General features: G+C 48.2%; 1 protein-coding gene across 2 annotated transcripts; it reads left to right on the top strand.

The window, feature by feature from the left end:
- The first annotated feature begins 393 nt into the window (after positions 1–393).
- On the top strand, positions 394–22,470 carry LOC311082817 (cytosolic phospholipase A2 gamma-like). 2 transcript variants are annotated; one of them, XM_084113929.1, is made up of 15 exons: positions 394–481; positions 1,137–1,162; positions 1,373–1,481; positions 1,572–1,714; positions 1,886–2,087; positions 3,526–3,628; positions 3,711–3,851; positions 12,178–12,243; positions 12,333–12,374; positions 12,482–12,601; positions 19,748–19,891; positions 20,879–20,956; positions 21,047–21,201; positions 21,646–21,811; positions 21,893–22,470. In XM_084113929.1, the coding sequence occupies exons 2-15, from the start codon at positions 1,137–1,139 to the stop codon at positions 22,057–22,059; spliced, it is 1,662 nt and encodes a 553-aa protein (XP_083970055.1). In that variant the 5' UTR covers positions 394–481; the 3' UTR covers positions 22,060–22,470. The 2 variants fall into 2 exon arrangements, with proteins under 2 accessions (XP_083970055.1, XP_083970056.1); XM_084113930.1 differs by having other exon boundaries at positions 12,485–12,601.
- Positions 22,471–23,101: the final 631 nt, after the last annotated feature.

Consider the following 23,101-nt stretch of genomic DNA (forward strand, 5'->3'; position numbering starts at 1 on the left):
ATGATTAACTGACCTCAGCAGAACAATGACACTATTTTCTTTCAGAGCTGCTGTAGAGCCGAAATGAACTGTTTGCATCATCAAATTATTTTTACTGTTATCATTATAAAGCTGCTTTGATCTGTATTGTATAAAGCACTATATAAATAAAGGTGACGACTTGAATGTTAAATTGTTAAAAACAATTTACAATGTGTTCTACTGCAAGTTTGCTATATGTTAATCAAAGGTGAAGTGAGATGCAGTAAACACAAGGTTAACTATATAACAATAGGGTTAATTACAAGGAAGGAAGGAAGTATTGTCAAACTTTCCTAGTCTATGTGTGTGTGTGTGTGTGTATGTATGGCCACCATCTCCACCCCTAATGATGTAGTTTAGTTTCAGAGCCCTATAAAAGGGCATCTTCTGCCTTGTCAGAGAGAAAACGGCTGCTGTGTTGCTGGAGAATTCTCAGGATTTATAAGACCATACAAGAATAGTGAGTATATCGTTTAAAGCTTTACGTAGCTGATGTCTTTTCAGCAATAGTGGGGCAATTAAAAGGCTTAATGTCATTATAATTGGAATGTGACAGCAGTAGATTAAATTAATCCTTGCAGTCTTTTTATTAAATTATATTAAATAACATAACAATGATCTGCACACTAACAAATGTGCTGCATAAATACAAGATCAGTATGAGGGTGTAAAATCAGGATTATTTCACATTTCCATACATCACCATCTGTACCATTCAAATAATTTTTCAAATGGAGGAGTTTAAGTGGCAATAGCGGTATTATGGCCATTTAATATTTTTTTATAATATTATTATTATTTAAAAGTCACCTTAATTATTGTTAAAAGAAACTTTAAACTATTTCATATCATGTTTATATTTCAATGACAGCAATTAAAAGATTCAGTTGTTTAGCAGCTTATAACTTTTAAGGTAAAACACTTATATTTAACTTAACGTCGCTTTTTTAAAAACTTTTGGCCATTAGTCCAGGTTTGTATTCACTTGTGCTTGACATGTATAATGTTGGCGTTTTTCACTTACTCCGGTTTTTCGCCTGTGAAATATTTTTTCTTTTTTTCATAAGTTACTGATTTGCTATTTTGATTAACTGACTAATTCTTCTGTTTTATAGATGAGTGCATCCAAACTCCAGGGAAGGTAATCCTGCTCATTGAAGCAGTGCACTTCATTACATATACTGCTGCATTACTTACACAATTAATGTCTATGACAAAATGGATTATTCTGAGAATAACTGTTCAAAATGAACATTAGACTAAATTGTATTCAAATCAAGAATATATTAAATTCAATTATATTAAATAGCAGTGTGTGATGATGTTCATGGTCTGTCTGTCGCTGCAACAGTGAGGTGAGAATCGAACACTCTCTGAATAAGAATGAGGAGATGTTTAGAGTCAGCAGGAGAAACACTGTTCAACAAAGCCTGCAGAAACTTGCCATACGCTGCAGTGTGGTAAAACATCTTATACTTCAACTCTGTCACAACTCTGTCTGGCTATACCTTCTCGAAATAACTTACTAAATAGTTTTGTGTGTGTTTCAGGATGAAGTGCCAAACATTGCATTACTGGGTTCTGGAGGAGGAGAAAGAGCCATGGTGGGTTTGCTGGGATCCCTGGTTCAGCTCCAGAAAACCAGTCTTCTGGACTCCATCCTTTATCTGAGCGGAGTCTCTGGATCCACCTGGTACAAACCCTGAGAAAACACACACACACACACACACACACACACACACACACACACACACACGCACACGCACACACGCACACGCACACACACACACACACACACACGCACACACACACAGACAGATTAGTTGAATGTCATAAATGACAGCAGTATGTTGTTCTTCTGAAGGTGTATGGCCTCCTTATATCAGGAACCAGACTGGTCCACCAAACTAGAGGCTGTGAAAGACAAGATCATCCGGAGACTCAGCGGTCCTAAAGTCAGCTGGGGAAATGCATTTGCCAAACTGAAGAAATATTACGATGAGAAAGACATCTTCAGCATGACTGACTTCTGGGCAGCGATGGTCGTCACAGATTATGTAAAAGAGGTCTGTAACTATTCATAACACAGCTTTCATGACTTACATGACTTATTTATGATGTGGTCACATTCAGGTAAACAAATTTTATGTGATGAATATTTTTAATAGATTGTAATATAAGTACTTACAGTTTTTTTCCAACTGCTTACACACGTTTTCAAAACTATGTCACTTTTTTCAAAACTCTACACACAATTCCCAAAACTTCACACACAAAATGCAAAATGCCTCACATCTCCTTCAAAATGTAACACTGTATTCGGCATGCCAGGCTGAGAAGTATTCCTCTATGGGATTTAGAAAAGGTGAATATGGGGGTAGGTACAAAACTACAAATTGTGGATGGGTGGCAAACCAGTTTTGGACCAGAACTGCCCGATGAAAACTTACATTGTCCCATATAACCACATAGCAGGCTCCTGATCTGGATCAGGGACAAGCATTGTGTAAATTGCATACAGAAAAGGGAGCATATGGCCGGTGTTGTACGGACCCAGTGTGGCATTGTGATAGAGGACCCCGTTTTGAGTGATGGCAGCACACATAGTTATATTACCCCCACGCTGTCCAGGGACATTGATAATTGCCCTCTGTCCCATTACATTTCTTCTGCGGCGCCTGGTTTTGGTGAGGTTGAAGCCAACCTCATCCACATAAATAAATCCATGGCGAATTACATGGGCATCCATCGCCAATACTCTCTGTAACAGACAAAAGGATATACAGATGAGTAAATATGGTATGTCTGCGTTGATGCGTTGTATGGTCGACAGGTTTACAGCATTGATGATGTTAAATATGGTGTCATTATTCAAGATATGCTCTCTTATCTCTCGAATCCTAATTGCATTGTTGGCCAAAAACATATTTATAATTGCAGTCTCTTGTACATCTGTAAACAAGCATCCTCGTCCTCCATGATGTCTTTGCCTTTCCACTCTGTACAGAATTCAAACACAGTATGTGTTCAGCATAGGAACAATTTACAAAAAAATGTAGGACAGCATGATAACCAACCTCATTCATTCAATGCAGTGAAATGGATAGCTTAGAGTTACAAATGTTTATGCAATACGTATTTTACAGTACATTACTGTAATGCTAAAATAGTCAATAGATAGTTGCATACCTGTTCTCATTTCTGAAGGTTCGAATTATGGACGCCACTGTAAATCGACTCAAACTGGGCTGGACTCTCAGTCCAGCCTCTCTCATGGTCAAACAGTGGTTGATCACATGATCAACAAGTGTTGCCCTAATCTCATCAGAGATGGCTCTCCTTCCTTCTCTTCTTTGCCCTCGTCCTCTTCTTCCTCTTCCTCTTCCTCCTCCTCCTCCTCCTCTTCCAACTTCGTATATAGTTAGTTAGTTATAAAACTATAAATACTTTTCTTAATAAATATCGAATTGTCTGTGGTCTCCACTACAATAACGTTCTCTATAGATCGATGAACAACCATTCACAAAGTGTTGGAACCAGCAGAGTAAAGACCCGTTTCCTATCTACACAGCGATCGACAAGCAATGCAAACAGAAACAGGAAGGAGGTCTGTGTGTTTGTGTGAAAGAAAAAGACAGACAGTAAATGTGCTTGTGTCAGCTGTTATATGGACGTGTTTCTGTCTGCAGACCCCTGGTTCGAGATCACTCCACATGAAGCAGGTTATTCTCTCATTGGAGCGTTTGTGGGAGTCTCCAAATTTGGCAGTCAGTTTGAAAAAGGCTCTATGATCAAGAAGCAGCCTGAAATTGACATGCTGTACCTGCAAGGTAACAAACTAATAGATCGATAGTTTCTGTGATCAGCCGGTGATCAGGTCTGTAGTAGTTGCTCATTTCAGTCAAAACAATAACATTATGAGTAGAAATGATCGAAAATTGTTTAGACATTGTAAACTGGTGCTCGGTCGGCCCAAAACCGGCATCCGACCAGCGCGGAAGGTCTTTACTTGTTACTGTCTTTTTCTCGAGTATTTTTTGATTAAATGCAATACATTTGAATATGTATTCTCTCGTTATTTCATCTGACTCCATAAATGAAAAGGTTTTAATGATATCTGTGCATCATTAAATGTGAGAGAATGTTTGATTATTCCTTTTAACTCTTTAATGAAAATAATGCCAAAGTCAGTCAGAATAATCAAATGTAACAATTTATTATGTCAGGTAAATGTATCATGCCAATTTCATAATCAATTCAAAGATAATCGATACAAAACATCAAATGCTCTGGAATAGAGAGAAGATGCAAACCCAACATTAAGAAATACATGAGGCTGAGAGGTCTCACTCTCAGCCTCACGGGCTAATCTGAAATACAGAAAGGCCCGAATCCCCTGCCGCATTTCATTATATCAGGACCTCTTTCACTTGGAAACATCTTTTAACAATGGAAATTTGCATTCAGAGGTTACACCTTTTGGGGGTGTGAGACCATTTGCCAGGAGACCACCTTCCTTTGTGTGTCAGTTATCCCTAAACTCATAAAAACCTTATTACCTTTTATTTTACTTATTTGGAAATGAGACATTTGTACCAGTCGCACTGTGACATTTTAAATGATACCAAACATGTATAAAACTGGATGATAATTGTTAACATTAAACCATATGGATTTTTGGGTGATTTACATGTGGTCTCAGCATGAGAGAGGGGGAGTGGGGAAGAGGGGGAGAGATGTGTTCTGAGGTGAGACTTTGCCTCACAAATGGTGAGTTTAAATGCTAATTTCCAGAGAGGTCCTTTGTCCTCTCTCAGGGTCTGGTCACTCTTCAACCAGACTGTCCGGCATTTCCTAATTTCTCAATTCTTACAACATCAATTTCAACAGCACATTGAGTATTTAGAGAGGAATTCCCTTTCAGTCCCTCACGTTCGACGTAACGTCGACGTGACGATGTAATTGGGATCACCTTGAGAGACCAATCTACTTCGAGAGTATTAAAACGAGCCAATGCACATTGGCATGCGATAATTGCATCAGCTGCTCTGCTTGCAGCGTGAGCACGAGCAGCAGGTGCATCGCATATTGTCTTTCGCTTCGGAGCCGAGACATGTTCGGCCGTACAGCGATGGCCAGCAACCGTGGGGACGGGACGTTACATCTCCCATTCCCTCCTTCAGGGAACGAGGGTTCCCTTTCGTGGTCACTCCGAGTTACGTCGGATGACGACGATTGGGGTTTCGCTTAGAAGCCTATCACCTTCGAGTATATAAAACGAGCCAATGGCAATGAAATGCCATGGGTCTGCGGAATTTGCATAGCGTATCTCCGCCCGCCGCAGGGGGTATATAAGGAAGTACGCCGGCAAAATGCAGATATGTTTTCGCTTCGGAGCCGAGAACTTCTCCACTCCTGCAAGCCAAAAATTCTGAGTTATTCTTCTCATCCCTTCGAGACGAGCGAACTCTCCGGTGTTGGTGTGACGGCGATTTCAGCGAGTGCTCACTACCCTGCTGATCTGTTCAGTGATCTGACAGATAGTGTGATTTCTCCCTGTTCGCTTCAACATCCGCGGAGTTTTTCCTCTCACAAAAAGAGCATTGCACGCGGCACGTCTTTTTAAAGATGCCTCGCCCGTGCACTTCTGGTTGTGGTGGCGATGTATTCTTTGCTGATGGGCACGATCTCTACTTAGCGTGTTTGGGCGTTGATCACGCTAGAGCAGCGTTCGTGGATGACTCATGTTCTCACTGCGGGAACATGACCATCTCCATGCTGCGGTCGAGACTCAATGAGCTCACCAGAGCGAGAGTCCCCCTACCCACACCCCGATCTACTGACTCCCAGAGAGCTAGTACTTCGGCTGGTGGCCGGGGTGACCTGAGGGTGACTGTGTGGAGCACACCGCCGACACGTCCACGGTCCACACACCCCTCTTCAGCATCGGAACCCGCGAGTGTTCAGGCGGAAGCCGCTGGTCCCTCTACGGAGGCCCCGCGTATTTCGTTTGGAGCTCCAGCAGAGGATGCGATGTCCATCACTGCATCACAAGGTGGGCATGAGTCCTCGGGAAGTGAGGATTCGGCTGTGTTGCCGCCCCCGGGCGTGTCAGCATTGCCCGAGTCTGATCCCGAGCTGACTGCCATGCTTTCCCGGGCAGCCGCAGCCATTGGGCTCGAGTGGTCCCCGCCACCCGATCCAGTGCGCTCGCGGCTGGATGATTGGTTTTTGGGAGCGGCCGCTGACACTCGTCGCCGCCCAACCCCAACACCATTCTTCCCGGAAGTGCATGAGGAAGTCACGCGGTCCTGGAAGGCTCCCATGTCTTCCCGTGATCGTTCGTCGGCTTTCTCCGCCTTTCCTCCCCTCGATAAGGCTGATGCTTGTGGGTACACTGGGATTCCCCCGGTGGAACGTTCTGTCGCGATGCAGCTGTGTCCGGCAAGCGCTTCATCGCGTGGTGATCCTAAGCACCCATCCAAAGCCTGTAGATTTTCGTCTACCATGGTGGCGAAGTCTTACAGAGCGGCGGGACAGGCAGCTGCCTCTTTGCATGCCATGGCCATCTTACAGGTCTACCAGGCCAAGATGCTCCGTGACATGCACGAGGGTAGGACAGACCCAGGGCTCTTTGATGAGCTGCGCGCCGCCACCGACCTCGCTCTCCGAGCGACGAAGGTGACCGCGCGCTCCCTGGGTCTGGTGATGTCCACAGCTGTGGTCCAGGAGCGACATCTTTGGCTGAACCTGGCCGATATGCGTGAGCCCGAGCGGACTCGTCTGCTTGACGCTCCCATATCCCAGGCCGGCCTTTTCGGCGGTGCCGTCGAGGACTTTGCCCAGCAGTTCTCGACTGCCCAGAAGCAGACTGAGGCCATTAAACACATTCTGCCCCGACGCTCCGCTGCTCAGCCGTCGGCTCAGAATCCTCAGCCTGCTCGCCGCCGAGGGCGCCCTCCCGCGGCTCCCGCCCCTCCCGCACGGCCCGAGCAGCAGCCTCCACCTGGGCCGCGTCGTGGAGGAAGCCGCAGGAAGGCGCCACAGCCCTCTCCAGCCCCGCAGCCCGCTAAACGCCAGGCTAAGCGGCGCTCCTGAGACGGGCCGCTCAGGATTGGCTTTCTTTTCTGTTCAGGAGGTGGTAGCAGGGCCACTCCTTCCCCCGGTGGAGGGCCGGGGGATAATCTTTTGTTCTCCACTCCCCGCTGCTCGTCCAACGGCGAGCAGCACCCTAATGTGGTTAAAGACAGAATTGAATTCCCCAATCCTGAGCCAACAGAGTCCGAGGGCCGCAGTGCGCGCCACCCTCGGGTCCCGCCACTTCAGCCCTCCTCTGTTCCAGAGGTGTGGGATGACAGCACGCGCCGCGCACGGGCCACGCTCCTCTCATTCCCCTCTGTCGCCAGACCCCTGCCAGAGCACGCCCCCGTGGGACGCGCGCCCTCCCCTGGCCTCCTCTGGCAGGACACGGTTAATGACCGTGCCCCCGCACAGGGCCGCTATGCCACCCTCGCCGGTGCCGGTCATTCCGCCTCGCTGCCCCACCGACGGTACGTCTGTGGTTCGTATGACCCCGCTGGTGCACTTTCTGGAGGCCTGGCTAGAGCTTCCCAGACTGTCCCGCTGGGTCGCGAGAACCATCAGATTCGGCTACGCGATTCAGTTCGCGATATCTCCTCCCCGCTTCAGGGGAGTCCGCTTCACTATGGTCGGTGGCAATGCCCCTGTCATGAGAGCGGAGTTCGCCACCCTACTGGCGAAGGGTGCGATCGAGATTGTCCCTCCAGCCGAGATGAAGTCCGGCTTCTACAGCCCTTACTTCATTGTACCCAAGAAGTCCGGTGGGTTACGGCCAATCCTCGACCTGCGCGTCTTGAACCGCTCCCTTCACAGGCTGCCGTTCAAGATGCTAACGGCCAAACACATCCTCCAGTGTGTGCGGCCGCAGGATTGGTTTGCAGCGATCGACCTGAAGGACGCCTACTTCCATGTCTCCATTTTACCTCGACACAGACCGTTTCTACGGTTTGCTTTCGAGGGGCAGGCATACCAGTACGCGGTTCTCCCTTTCGGGCTAGCCCTGTCTCCTCGCGTCTTTACGAAGGTCGTCGAGGCAGCCCTTGTTCCCCTCCGGGAACACGGGGTTCGCATCCTGAACTATCTCGACGACTGGCTGATCCTAGCTCACTCTCGAGACCAGGTTTGCGAACACAGGGACCTAGTGCTCCGGCACCTAGCTCGTCTGGGCCTTCGGGTCAACTGGGAGAAGAGCAAACTCTGCCCCGCGCAGAGGATCTCTTTTCTCGGTATGGAGATCGACTCGGTCGCCATGTGCGCGCAGCTTACGAGCGAGCGCGCGCAGTCACTGCTGACTTGTCTTCGTCAGTTCGAGGGCAAGAGTGCGGTTCCACTGAAACTTTTTCAGAGGCTCCTGGGGCATATGGCATCCGCAGCCGCAGTAACGCCGCTGGGATTGCTTCATATGAGACCGCTTCAGCTTTGGCTCCGCGATCGAGTCCCGAGGTGGGCATGGCAACACGGCACGCTCAGAGTTCCAGTGACTCCAGCCTGCCGTCAGACCTTCACCCCGTGGTCGAACCTCAAGTTTCTACGGGCCGGAGTGCCCCTAGAACGAGTTTCCCGGCATGTTGTTGTGTCAACAGATGCCTCCACCACGGGCTGGGGCGCCATGTGCAATGGACATGCTGCCGCGGGCTCCTGGACAGGACCCCAGCGCCTTTGGCATGTCAATTGCCTCGAGTTGCTGGCTGTACGTCTCGCCCTGCATCGCTTCCATGCGCTGCTCAAGGGTCAGCACGTACTAGTCCGTTCAGACAATACCGCGACAGTAGCGTACATCAACCACCAGGGTGGTCTACGCTCCCGCCGTATGTCGCAACTCGCTCGCCACCTCCTCATATGGAGTCAGAAGCATCTGAGGTCGCTTCGAGCCATTTATATCCCGGGACACCTGAACCAGGCGGCCGACGAGCTGTCTCGAGTTCGACCTCTCGCTGGAGAATGGCGACTCCATCCCCAGTCGGTCCAGCTGATTTGGGATCAGTTCGGCGACGCACAGGTAGACCTGTTTGCCTCCCACGACTCGTCCCATTGCGACCTGTATTATTCCCTGACCGAGCGCACGCTCGGCAGGGATGCACTGGCGCACAGCTGGCCGCGGGGCCTACGCAAGTATGCGTTTCCCCCAGTGAGCCTTCTTGCGCAGACCTTGCGCAAGATCAGGGAGGACGAGGAGCAGGTCATTTTGGTTGCCCCATATTGGCACAACCGGACCTGGTTCTCCGAACTAGTACTCCTCGCGACAGCACCTCCCTGGCCAATTCCTCTGAGGAAGGACCTCCTTTCTCAGGGACGGGGCACCCTTTGGCACCCTCGTCCCGATCTTTGGAACCTCCACGTGTGGTTCCTGGACGGGACGAGGCAGGTTTGAGTACCCTACCACCTGCGGTGGTGGCTACCATCACTTCCGCTAGAGCATCGTCCACGAGACATGCCTATGCGTTGAAGTGGAACCTCTTCGTCAACTGGTGTTCTTCTAAACATCAAGAACCCACGAAATGCCCGATCAGTGTCGTGCTTTCCTTCCTGCAAGAAGGGTTGGAGCGAAGGCTGTCTCCCTCCACCCTGAAAGTGTATGTTGCCGCCATTGCCGCACATCACGACGCAGTTGATGGTAAGTCTCTGGGAAAGCACGACCTGATCATCAGGTTCCTGAGGGGAGCGAGGAGACTGAATCCTCCTCGTCCTCCCCTCGTACCCTCTTGGGACCTCTCAGTGGTTCTAACTGCCCTGCAGAGTGCTCCATTTGAGCCTTTGCAATCAGTAGAGCTTAAGTTCCTGTCTATGAAGACAGTGCTCCTGGTTGCATTGGCCTCCATCAAGAGGGTAGGGGACCTGCAGGCATTTTCGGTTGACGAAGCGTGCCTGGAATTCGGGCCGGCTAATTCTCACGTGATCCTGAGACCCCGGCCTGGATATGTGCCCAAGGTTCCTACCACACCCTTTCGAGACCAGGTAGTGAACCTGCAAGCGCTGCCCTTGGAGGAGGCAGACCCAGCCTTGGCACTGCTCTGTCCAGTACGCGCCCTTCGTGCTTACATAGACAGAACGCAGTGTTTCAGGACCTCAGACCAGCTCTTTGTCTGTTATGGTGGGAAGCTGAAGGGAAAGGCTCTCTCAAAGCAAAGGTTATCTCACTGGATAGTGGATACCATTGCTTTGGCATACCAGCAGCAAGGTCGTCAGTGCCCCCTTGGTGTGACGGCCCACTCCACTCGTAGTGTGGCTTCCTCTTGGGCTCTAGCGCATGGCGCCTCGCTAACAGACATTTGTAGAGCTGCAGGCTGGGCGACACCCAATACATTCGCGAGATTCTATAATCTCCGAGTAGAGCCAGTTTCTACTCATGTACTTGCTTCAACCAGCCGGTACTAGATTCTGCTCAGGTGTCTTCGCTTGCTCGCCATTCCTCTCCACGGACGGGATACGTGCGATTTCTTCTCAGGTGAGTCTGATAAGCTCTGAGTTCCTCCAGCACCGGTGACGTCAGCGCCTGACTTATGCCAATCTGCCATAACGCAGCTTTTGCGCTTGACTAGGTGCCTCCATGTGCATGGTCCCCCCTCTGGGCGACCCCCACATGTGTATTTCCACTGTAAGTCTCTTTTGTGCGTGTGTCTTTCCCTTGGCAAGCCACCTTGCCACCCCTGGGGTTTAAATATTCCACCTGCGGCTGGACACCTCAGCGATACTCCATATGCATCCCTCTGGGTCATATGTGTCTCTCAAGTCCCCCCCTTATGGTTGGGCATAATTGCATATTTCTCCTGAGATATGCTTCCCAGTGTACCTTGGTATTCCTGTGTTAAGTAGGACTCCTTCGTTAGTGCTAGTCTCACAACAGGGAGATCAGACTTACGCAGGGCACTGGATGACAGCCGAGGTGGCGTGATTAGACTGGAACCCCAATCGTCGTCATCCGACGTAACTCGGAGTGACCACGAAAGGGAACGTCTCGGTTACGTATGTAACCCTCGTTCCCTGAGTAGGGAACGGAGACGTTACGTCTTCCTGCCACTTCCGCTGTATCGCTGAAAAACGCCTGGGTCCAGTCTCGACTCCTCAGCGAAGACATATCTGCATTTTGCCGGCGTACTTCCTTATATACCCCCTGCGGCGGGCGGAGATACGCTATGCAAATTCCGCAGACCCATGGCATTTCATTGCCATTGGCTCGTTTTATATACTCGAAGGTGATAGGCTTCTAAGCGAAACCCCAATCGTCGTCATCCGACGTAACGTCTCCGTTCCCTACTCAGGGAACGAGGGTTACATACGTAACCGAGACGTTACATTAGTAACTGAGACGTTCCCTTTCAGTCGCTCACGTTCGGCGTAACGTCGGCGTGATGACGTAATTGGGATCCCATGAAAATAAACCACCACGATTGCTAATTAACAGTTTAAATATGAACTGCAGCAGTGTTGAACTGGTCATTGCATCATATAATTAACATGGGTAACACGAGTAGGCCCACTAATAGGAGTAGGTGCACTAATATGGATGCATGGATGATGCACTGATTCATATTATTAATAGTGCACCCATTTTGTGTTTTGTGTTACCTTAACGAAAACTATCAATGTATGAATCAAACTCACTAAGACTGCAAACAGTTTCTGTTCCACTCAACATTTTATTATATTCATGGTGACAAACAGATCATATAGAACCGTGAAATTGCTCCAGAAATTCTCTGTCCTGTCTGCACTTGAGAAATAATGTGAACTGGGCTTAAATGCGTTAAGTGTGCCCAATTAACAAACTGACATAAAAACCTTTAATGTCCAACATTAGATAAATTCCCAGATCAAGGATAGGCCTATCCAATGACAAAATAAATTAATAATAATAATACAAAATTATCCTTTAACCTCAAAACTCTTAAGATGAAATAAATGGCACAAATGTTCAGATGAAAAGTCAAGCATAATTATTCAATAAATATTTAGAAATTAGATTTCTTACTCCACCTTACCTAATCTGATCACAGCTAACATTTTAAAAAATGATAGGCTTTTGTACTATTTATTTTAATCTTTCTGTTTGTTGCTGATATTGTGTGTTTTCTGCAGGTCTGTGTGGCAGCGCTTTAGCTGATGGAGACGAGAATCGGAAATTCATCTGGCAAAAGATAAAAGGTGCTGCTGCATTTGTTCTGAAGAATCAGTTCTTCTGCCTAAAACTGACAGTCAAATCATTGTCATATGAACTCTGTTTTTTTCTTTAGATTTCTTTAATTGGTTAAGATCCCTTGTGGGAATGGGGAAAGGTAAAACATTTCTTGTTGATTTATTTATTGATAAGTTACATGTGGTAAAATATTTCATAAAACATTTTTCAGTGTTTTCATGTTTGTTCACTGTGTGTTTTCTTCAGAAGATCCAGACTCCCACAAGTGTTTCCAGGTGCTCTTGGACCTTGTGGACATGAATCTCTGTGTTTTGGATGGCAAAGATCCTTCTGTTCATGATAAATCCATCAGAACAACTCTGACCAGTAAACCTTTTTTAAAGCTAGAATTTATATATAAGGGTTTAATTTTTTGAAGAGACACAAACAAACAAAGGTTTTTGAACATTTCCACTGTTATTGCCCAACAAATGATGTTTTATTAACAAGGTTCAGGAGCAATCAATGGTAAGAGGTGTATATATACTCAGCAGTCTCACCTCATTCCATTGACAGTTTTGCAGCATCCCTCCACCACCCCTTCTCCACGCTTCTAGTCCTGAGCACTTACATACGGGGGGAGTACTCTGGGTTCGGGCCGAACTCCGAGCTCGGAGCCCTCCCTCCGGACAGCACGCCAAATACGCATTAAACTTTACCCCCTCAAATTATATGTAAATGCGAACTCGTGAAATATATTTAATATTGATGCAAATGAAAATGAAAATGGAGGACAGACGTACAATCTGTTCAGTGGTTATACTGTCAGATCAAGTGTAATATCCACAGTGCATGTTTTCAAGAGTTTTTGTCCTCTTGTTTTGTTGACCCATTGACTGGAGAGTATGTCCCTCATAGCAAGTTCATGTCAAATTAAATATGTAATCTACTGTAGGTAAGTCACAACGGAACCTGCTGTTTATTGACACTTATTTAAGAATAATACATTTTTATTTTTGAAAGACTATTTGAATTCAAATGGGCCCTATATGTTTAAAAGTAATTATAGTTCCCTTTCGTTGTCACTCCGAGTTACGTCGGATGACGACGAATGGGGTTTCGCTTAGAAAGCCTATCATCTTCGAGTATATAAAACGAGCCAATGGCAATGAAATGCCATGGGTCTGCGGAATTTGCATAGCGTATCTCCGCCCCACGCAGGGGGTATATAAGGAAATGCGAGAGCAACATGCAGACTATGTTTTCGCTTCGGAGCCAAGTTCATTACTTCACTCCACAGCCAATTCTGAGTTATCATCTCTTTCTCTTCGAGACGAGCCTCTCTCCAAGTGTTGGTGTGACAGCGAGTTCCAGCGAGTGCACATTCCCTGCTTATCTGTGCAGTGATTTGCCAGTGTGTGTGTGTTCTCTCCCTGGTCGCTTCAGCATTTGCGGAGAAATCTCCTTTCTAAAAGAGCTTACACGGTGCGGTCTATTAGTTTCTGATTCTGATGGGCACAATCTCTGCCTTGTGTGTCTGGGTGTCGAGCACGCTAAGGCAGCGTTTGTGGATGAGTCATGTTCCCACTGCGGGAACATGCCCATCGCACGGTTACGGTCGAGACTCAATGATCTGTATAGTAGAGTCCCCTCATCCGCACCCCGATCTCCGCGAGAGCTGGTACTTCGGCTGGCGGCCAGGGTGACCTGAGGGTGACGGTGTGGAACCAAGCGCCGACTATTCCACGCTCCACACCCCCCTCTACCTCCGTGCAACCCGCGAGTGTTCCGAATGTGACCGCGGTACAGTCCTCTGACTTGCCGCGGGTCTCATTCGGCGCTCCAGATGAAGATTCTATGTCGATCGCTGCATCTCAAGGTGGGCAGGAGTCCTCGGGAAGTGATGGCTCGGCTGTGCTGCCACCCTCGGGTGTACCAGCATTGCCCGAGTCAGATCCCGAGCTGACGGCCATGCTTTCCCGGGCAGCCGCGGCCATTGGACTAGAGTGGTCCCTGCCACCTGGTCCAGTGCGCTCGCGGCTGGACGATTGGTTTTTGGGTGCGGCCGCTGACCCTCGTCGGCGTCCAACCCCAATGCCTTTTTTCCCGGATGTGCATGAGGAGGTCACGAGGTCCTGGAAGGCACCCCTGTCTTCCCGTGATCGCTCGGCGACCTCCTCCGCCTTGCCTCCTCTCGATCAGGCGGCCGCCAAAGGGTACACTGGGGTTCCCCAGGTTGAACGCTCTGTTGCGATGCAACTGTGTCCTCAGAGTGCTTCTTCCCGCGGCGACCCTAAGCACCCCTCCAAGGCCTGTAGGTTCTTCTCCACGCTTGTGGCGAAGGCCTATAGAGCTGCGGGGCTGGCGGCCTCCTCACTGCATGCTATGGCGACACTCCAGGTCTACCAGGCCCAGATGTTGCGTGACATGCACGAGGGGAGGACTGACCCAGGGCTCTTTGATGAGCTGCGTGCCGCCACCGACCTCGCTCTCCGGGCGACGAAGGTGACCGCACGCTCCCTGGGTCAGGTGATGTCCACCTGTGTGGTCCAGGAGCGACACCTGTGGCTCAACCTGGCTGATATGCGGGAGGCCGAGTGGACCCGGTTCCTCGACACCCCCATATCCCAGGCTGGCCTTTTCGGCGGAGCAGTCGAGGACTTTGCCCAGCAGTTCTCGACTGCACAGAAGCAGACTGAGGCTTTAAAACATGTCCTGCCCCGGCGGCCCGCTGCTCCGGCAGCGCAGCCGTCGGCACAGGTGCCTCAGCCTGCGCACCGCCGAGGACGCCCTCCTACGGCTCCCGCCCCTCCCGATCGGCCCCAGCAGTCCGCTGCTCCCGGGTCGCGTCGTGGAGGAAGCCGTAGGAAGGCGTCACAGCCCCCTCCAGCCCCGCGCCCCGCTAAACGCCAGGCCAAGCGGCGCTCCTGAGGGTGGCTGCTCAGAGATGACACCCAGTTCTGTGCAGGAGACGGTAGCAGGGCCGCTCCTTCCCCCGGTGGAGGGCCGGGGGAGAATCCTTGGTTTTCCCACCCCCGCTGCTCGTCCCTCGACGGGCAGCACCCTAATGTGGTTAAAGACAGAACTGACTCACTCATCTCTGAGCACACAGAGTTCTCGGATGACAGCATGCGCCGCCCACGGGCCACGCTCCTCTCATCCCCCTCTGTCGCCAGTCCCCTGCCAGAGCACGCCCCCGTGGGACGCTGGTCCTCCCCTGGTCTCCTCTGGCAGGACATGTCGCTATGCCACCCTCGCCTGGGCCGGTCATTCTGCCTCGCTGCACCACCGACGGTACGTCTGTGGTTCGGATGACCCCGCTGGTACAGTTTCTGGGGGCCTGGCTAGAGCTCCCCAGGCTGTCCCGCTGGGTCGCGAGAACCATCAGGCTCGGCTACGCGATTCAGTTCGCGCGGTCTCCTCCCCGCTTCGCGGGAGTCCGCTCCACTATGGTCGGTGGCAATGCCCCTATCATGAGAGCGGAGGTCGCCACCCTACTGGCGAAGGGTGCGATCGAGACTGTCCCTCCAGCCGAAATGAGGTCCGGCTTCTACAGCCCCTACTTCATTGTACCGAAGAAATCCGGTGGATTACGACCTATCCTGGACCTGCGCGTCTTGAACCGCTCCCTTCACAGGCTGCCGTTCAAGATGCTCACGGCCAAACGCCTTTTTGAATGCGTACGGCCACAGGATTGGTTTGCAGCGATCGACCTGAAGGACGCCTACTTTCATGTCTCCATTCTTCCTCGACACAGACCGTTTCTTCGGTTTGCTTTCGAGGGGCAGGCATACCAGTACGCGGTTCTCCCCTTCGGGCTAGCCCTGTCTCCTCGCGTCTTCACGAAGGTCGTCGAGGCAGCCCTTGTTCCTCTCCGGGAACACGGGGTTCGCATCCTGAACTATCTCGACGACTGGCTGATTCTAGCTCACTCTCGAGATCAGGTTTGCGAACACAGGGACCTTGTGCTCCGGCACCTAGCTCGTCTGGGCCTTCGGGTCAACTGGGAGAAGAGCAAACTCTGCCCAGTGCAGAGGATCTCTTTTCTCGGTATGGAAATCGACTCGGTCGCCATGTCCGCGCAGCTTACGAGCGAGCGCGCGCAGTCACTGCTGACTTGTCTTCGTCAGTTCGAAGGCAAGAGTGCGGTCCCACTGAAACGTTTTTAGAGGCTCCTGGGGCATATGGCATCCGCAGCCGCTGTAACGCCGCTCGGTTTGCTTCATATGAGACCGCTTCAGCTTTGGCTCCGCGATCGAGTCCCGAGGTGGGCATGGCAACACGGCACGCTCCGAGTTCCAGTGACTCCGACCTGCCGTCAGACCTTCACCCCGTGGTCGAACCTCAGTTTTCTACGGGCCGGAGTGCCCTTAGAACGAGCTTCCAGGCATGTTGTTGTGTCAACAGATGCCTCCACCACGGGCTGGGGTGCCATGTGCAATGGACATGCTGCCGCGGGCTCCTGGACAGGACCCCAGCGCCTTTGGCATGTCAATTGCCTCGAGTTGCTGGCTGTACGCCTTGCCCTGCACCGCTTTCGGGCGTTGCTCAGGGGTCAACACGTACTAGTCCGATCAGACAATACCGCCACAGTAGCGTACATCAACCGTCAAGGTGGTCTACGCTCCCGCCGTATGTCGCAACTCGCCCGCCACCTCCTCATATGGAGTCAGAAGCATCTGAGGTCGCTTCGAGCCATTTATATTCCGGGACACCTGAACCAGGCGGCCGACGAGCTGTCTCGAGTTCGGCCTCTCGCTGGAGAATGGCGACTCCATCCCCAGTCGGTCCAGCTGATTTGGGATCAGTTCGGGGACGCTCAGGTAGATCTGTTTGCCTCCCACGACTCGTCCCACTGCGACCTGTTTTATTCCCTGACCGAGGGCACGCTCGGCACGGATGCACTGGCGCACAGCTGGCCGCGGGGCCTCCGCAAATATGCGTTTCCCCCAGTGAGCCTTCTTGCGCAGACCTTGCGCAAGATCAGGGAGGACGAGGAGCAGGTCATTTTGGTTGCCCCGTATTGGCACAACCGCCCCTGGTTCCCAGAACTAGTACTCCTCGCGACAGCACCTCCCTGGCCAATTCCTCTGAGGAAGGACCTGCTTTCTCAGGGACGGGGCACCCTTTGGCACCCTCGTCCCGATCTTTGGAACCTCCACGTGTGGCTCCTGGATGGGACGAGGTAAGTTTGAGTACCCTACCACCAGCGGTGGTGGCTACCATCACTTCCGCTAGAGCATCGTCCACGAGACATGCCTATGCGTTGAAGTGGAACCTCTTCGTCAACTGGTGTTCTTCTAAACAGCAAGAACCCACGTAATGCCCGATCAGTGTCGTGCTTTCCTTCCTGCAAGAAGGGTTGGAGCGAAGGCTGTCTCCCTCCACCCTGAAAGTGTATGTTGCCGCTATTGCCGCACATCACGATGCAGTTGAAGGTAAGTCTCTGGGGAAGCACGACCTGATCATCAGGTTCCTGAGAGGAGCGAGGAGACTAAATCCTCCTCGCCCTCCTCTCGTTCCCTCTTGGGACCTCTCAGTGGTTTTAACTGCCCTGCAGAGTGCTCCCTTTGAGCCTCTGCAATCAGTGGAGCTTAAGTTCCTGTCAATGAAGACAGCGCTCCTGGTTGCATTGGCCTCCATCAAGAGGGTAGGGGACCTGCAGGCATTTTCGGTTGACGAAGCGTGCCTGGAATTCGGGCCGGCTAACTCTCACGTGATCCTGAGACCCCGGCCTGGATATGTGCCCAAGGTTCCCACCACACCCTTTCGAGACCAGGTGGTGAACCTGCAAGCGCTGCCCTTGGAGGAGGCAGACCCAGCCTTGGCATTGCTCTGTCCAGTACGCGCCCTCCGTGCTTACGTAGACAGAACGCAGTGTTTCAGGACCTCAGACCAGCTCTTTGTCTGTCATGGTGGGAAGCTGAAGGGAAAGGCTCTCTCCAAGCAAAGGTTGTCTCACTGGATAGTGGACGCCATTGCTTTGGCTTACCAGCAGCAAGGTCGACCGTGCCCCCTTGGTGTGACGGCCCACTCCACCCGGAGTGTGGCATCCTCTTGGGCTCTAGCGCATGGCGCCTCGCTAACAGACATCTGCAGAGCTGCAGGCTGGGCGACACCTAACACATTTGCGAGATTCTACAATCTCCGAGTTGAGCCAGTTTCTTCTCATGTACTCACTTCAACTAGCCGGTGCTAGATTCTGCTCAGGTGTCTTCGTTTGCTCGCCATTCCTCTCCACGGACGGGATACGTGCGATATTTCCTCAGGTGAGCCTAATAAGCCCTGAGTCTCCTCCAGCACTGACGACGTCAACGCCAGAGTTATGCCACTGGCAGCTTTCGTGCTTGGCTAGGTGCCTCCATGTGCATGGTTCCCCCTCCGGGCGACCCCCACATGTGTATTTCCACTGTAAGCCTCTCTGAGCATGTGTCTTTCCCTTGGCAAGCCACCTTGCCACCCCTGGGGTTTAAATATTCCACCTGCGGCTGGACACCCCAGTGTTACTCCGTATGCAGCCCTTCGGGGTCATATGTGTATTCCAAGTCCCCCCCTTCGGGTTGGGCATGATTGCATATTTCCACTGAGATATGCTTCCCAGTGTACCTTGGTATTCCTGTGTTAAGTAGGAGTCCTTCGTCCGTGCCAGTCTCACGACAGGGAGCTCAGACTTACGCAGGGCACTGGAAGACAGTCGAGAGGTGGCGTGATTACACTGGGAACCCCATTCGTCGTCATCCGACGTAACTCGGAGTGACAACGAAAGGGAACGTCTCGGTTACGTATGTAACCCTCGTTCCCTGAGACGGGGACCGGAGACGTTACGTCTCCCTGCCACTTCCGCTGTACCGCTGGAACGCCTGAGTTCAGTCTCGGCTCCTCAGCGAAGACATAGTCTGCATGTTGCTCGCGCATTTCCTTATATACCCCCTGCGTGGGGCGGAGATACGCTATGCAAATTCCGCAGACCCATGGCATTTCATTGCCATTGGCTCGTTTTATATACTCGAAGATGATAGGCTTTCTAAGCGAAACCCCATTCGTCGTCATCCGACGTAACGTCTCCGTTCCCTACTCAGGGAACGAGGGTTACATACGTAACCGAGACGATATTATTATGAAACAGATATTTAATGGCTTTTATGTATAAACAAATTTTATGAAAAACAAACAATTCAACAGTGAATATTGAAATTCCAACATGCAAAAATATCAACCCTGTGTCTAAGGTTTTAATTTATGCAATCAATAAAAATTTGGGTTGATTCGAACCCCTGCAGGCAGTTGATCAGAACTGTGTAAAGACATTAAGTTGAGGAAATTCGCTCTCCAGACTCCAGAATCTCTTTCAGTGAGTTTACTGATGATAGTTCAAATGCAAATATGTGTGTTTTTTATATGCACACACACTATATTACATCAGTAAGCTCAGGATGCTGCATACAAACATGAGATGAAGCTGATTAATCTGGAAAACTGGAATTATATGTTGTCAGATAAGAATCACTCAGTTATGTTCTTCTCTTTTTACAGACCTCGCTGGAGGCAAAAGTCAGCTGATTTTTCAAGTGGAGAAACTGAATGTCGCTGATAAAAAAGCTGCAAAACTGTATATGGAGCGTTACACCACGGATGTATGCAACTATTTGAGTGTTCGGTTCAGTTTCTGGCCGTTCGGTAGGTTGAACTGATATATACAATGTACTTCACTTTTGATTTTCAAGCCAGATTGATGAATAAGCCACTTTCCCCAACAAAACGTTTTTATCTTTTAAATAGCCATAACTGAGCTTCCAGTTTGAGCCAGTGTGATTTAATGCCTAATGCCTAAACTTTCTCATACTAGGACCCTAGAGTGGTAATTATATATAATTTATCTTGAGAACCGCTAAACACATTGTAGTGAAGAAAAAACATGCATTTGTTCTCTTTTGGTTAACATTTTTATTTTCCTTGCCATATTATTAGATAGAGCGAGGGCTACTTATTAGTTTCATTGCATTAGCATAAGGATTGTTGTGGCAAGCTATAAAAACAAGTGTGTGAGGAATACAGGTAAAGAGAGAATACATATTTTCTTTCTTGGTGCTTTACATGTTTATCAGTAAAATAATTATCGGACTGATTCAAAACGTGAGTCTGAATAATTCAATAAAAGAACCAGCTCATAGTTAATTTGAGTTATTTGTTCATGAATCGGACTATACGGGTCACGCTGTACACCCTGTTTTGTGTTCAGTCCACGAGGAGTCACCTAGGGTTGATATGCGAAACACTTGTTGTGTGTCATGTCTGAAATATGTAAATACAGTGATGCTTTTTGATATTCTTAAAATATATTTCCTATTTCTGGTATGGCACAAACGCACCAACATTCACACATTCTGCGATATCCCCGTTTTGAAAACCGTTGCTATAAACAAATCTTTTGAATTTCCAAGAACTTTTTATTTTCTTTACAAAACCATCTATGTACTAGTTCTTTAAAACTAAAACAAAAACAAAACACTGATCTGAAGAAAGCGAGACATCAAGAACTTCTTGAATCTCCAAAGAACCTTATCGTCAAGTCAAGAAAGTCTCAAAGACTTTTCATAAGAACCATTTAAGGAACCAAAGAACCACTGAAGAAACTTTATTTTAAAGAGTGTATTTGTTGTACAGGTCTTTGCTACAGCATTTGTAGATGCATGACTCAGTGGATTTGGGGCAGGAGATATGACTTTCTCCACAACATGACAGGTGAGAAGAGACTTGCTGATAACTGGCAATTCATTGGTGAATAATAAAAAACTAATGTCTCGCTGTGATCTCTCCCTAAAATACTGTCAGCTAGAGCAGTGCCCATCCCTCTACTGAAAAGTGAAATGAGAGACTATGAAGATGCTGGACTGTTGCTCAACTCACCCTATTTCTCAGTGCTGAGAGAAGAGAGAAACATTGACCTCATCATTTCCCTGGATTTCAGTGATGGTGATCCTTTCACGGTATTATATATACTTCTCTTTAACATAATAATGCACACTTACTGTCATATAACCTCATTTAAAGGATTAGTTCCCCTAGAAATGTAAATTCAATCATCATTCTCTCACCCTCATGTTCCAAACCCATGACTTTCTTCACAGAAGATTTTTTTTTTTTTTAAGAATCTTGCTGACACAATGACCATCAGACTCAGAGGTCACACTAACCTAAAATTAAAAATGCTTTTTATCATTTTACCTGGGGAAAAAAACAAGATGAAAACTATTTAAATATGTTTTAATTTCACCATCTTTATGTGGTATATATAAAGAAAATCTAATACCCGGAGTGAGCTATCCGTTAGCATTACCATTCATCTGAGTGTCAGTTTCTCGGTTGACACATGAATCCCTGGAAGTACTTCCACTTTTAATAAAGTGATTTGCAATGCTTTTCCTCTGCAGACAGTGAAGGAAGCTGCCAAGATGTGCAGGGAACGAAAAATCCCTTTCCCTGAGGTCAACATTCCTAATGGAGACTCAGAGAAACCGAAGGACTTCTATGTGTTCAAAGGCCAAAAAGTTCCAACCGTGATTCACATCCCTCTCTTTAATGTGGTCAACTGTGGAGGCAAGTTATGATCTTACAATATTCTGAATAAAACAGAAATATCAACTGTGTTCTGATTTAAGTGTGTTATTGCTCCATCAGCTAAAATTGAGGACTGGAGGAAGAGATATGGCACGTTTCAAGGTCCTTTAAGCGCTAAGTTGATCACTGATCTAATGGAGGTCGCTGGAAAAAACATCACAAACAATCAAGCAAAAGTGGTGGAAGAGATTCGTGCGATCATTGGGCAAAAAAGATCCAGGCGCTAACATGACTAAATTTAACACTGTGTTACTTAATACACAACTTATAACAATCTAAATACAGACTAAACTGAACAAAATACTGTAGATTATTCAACAATAAATTGTATTTCATTTCTTTTTCTATCTTTAATAATCACTTAAAATTGATAAGCATTATTACTTTTTCTGCAAAATGTGATTTGTGTGCCATTATAAGATCATCAGAGGTTGATAAAGTTTGTGCTTCATTTCTGTTTAATGTTAAAAATGTTTCAATCTGTTTCTTTTCATGATTGACGTTTATTAACAGCTGATAATTAATAAGAAAATCAGCAAAGTATGATTTCAGATAAAAAATATTGTAAGATACTTTGACAGATATTGTATTCTTGTCAGTTATTGTTTCTGTTCCAATGAATTAATAAAGTGCTCTTGAAAAATAAGGTTTTGTTGGTCATTTGATATCATATAGCAAACCGCACAAATGCACATTATTACTAAACTGATAGTTGTGGTCCTGGATGCTGATTGGTTAATCCATTCCAGAGCTCCAGTCATACTAAAACACATTAGCTACTATAGATTAATAACCCTTTATCACTTAATTTCTAGGATTTTAGACACATTTGAAATGGGTGGTCAATTACAAATATCTGACATACCCTAAACAGAGTTCAGAACTACAATGGCTGTTTACAGTTATTTACTGTAATTGGTGGTTAAAGTATATTACTGTAACAATATCAAGCTGTAATTATCATGTACAGTAAAAACTGACTATTGTAAAATAACCATATTACTGCTATTAAACTGATATTTGTTCTATTTAAAAGGGACATTCATTAAAATAAATTCCTATTTTAACATTTATTTTATTGGCACACTTAAGACTTAATTTTTTTGTCTTTACTTGGTGCACTCGACCACACCACTGGGCAATAATCTAAGCAAGAACCATTGTTTGCACAATTTTATAAATACAGTGTTGTGATAAAAAGTTTACACATCTCTTAATAACTGACAAACCTCTTCCCATACCTGTTACCATATTTTATATCTGTTTTGA

The sequence above is a fragment of the Abramis brama genome (genome assembly GCF_963993115.1).
Source record: "Abramis brama genome assembly, chromosome: 5".
Classification (NCBI taxonomy): Eukaryota; Metazoa; Chordata; class Actinopteri; order Cypriniformes; family Leuciscidae; genus Abramis; species Abramis brama.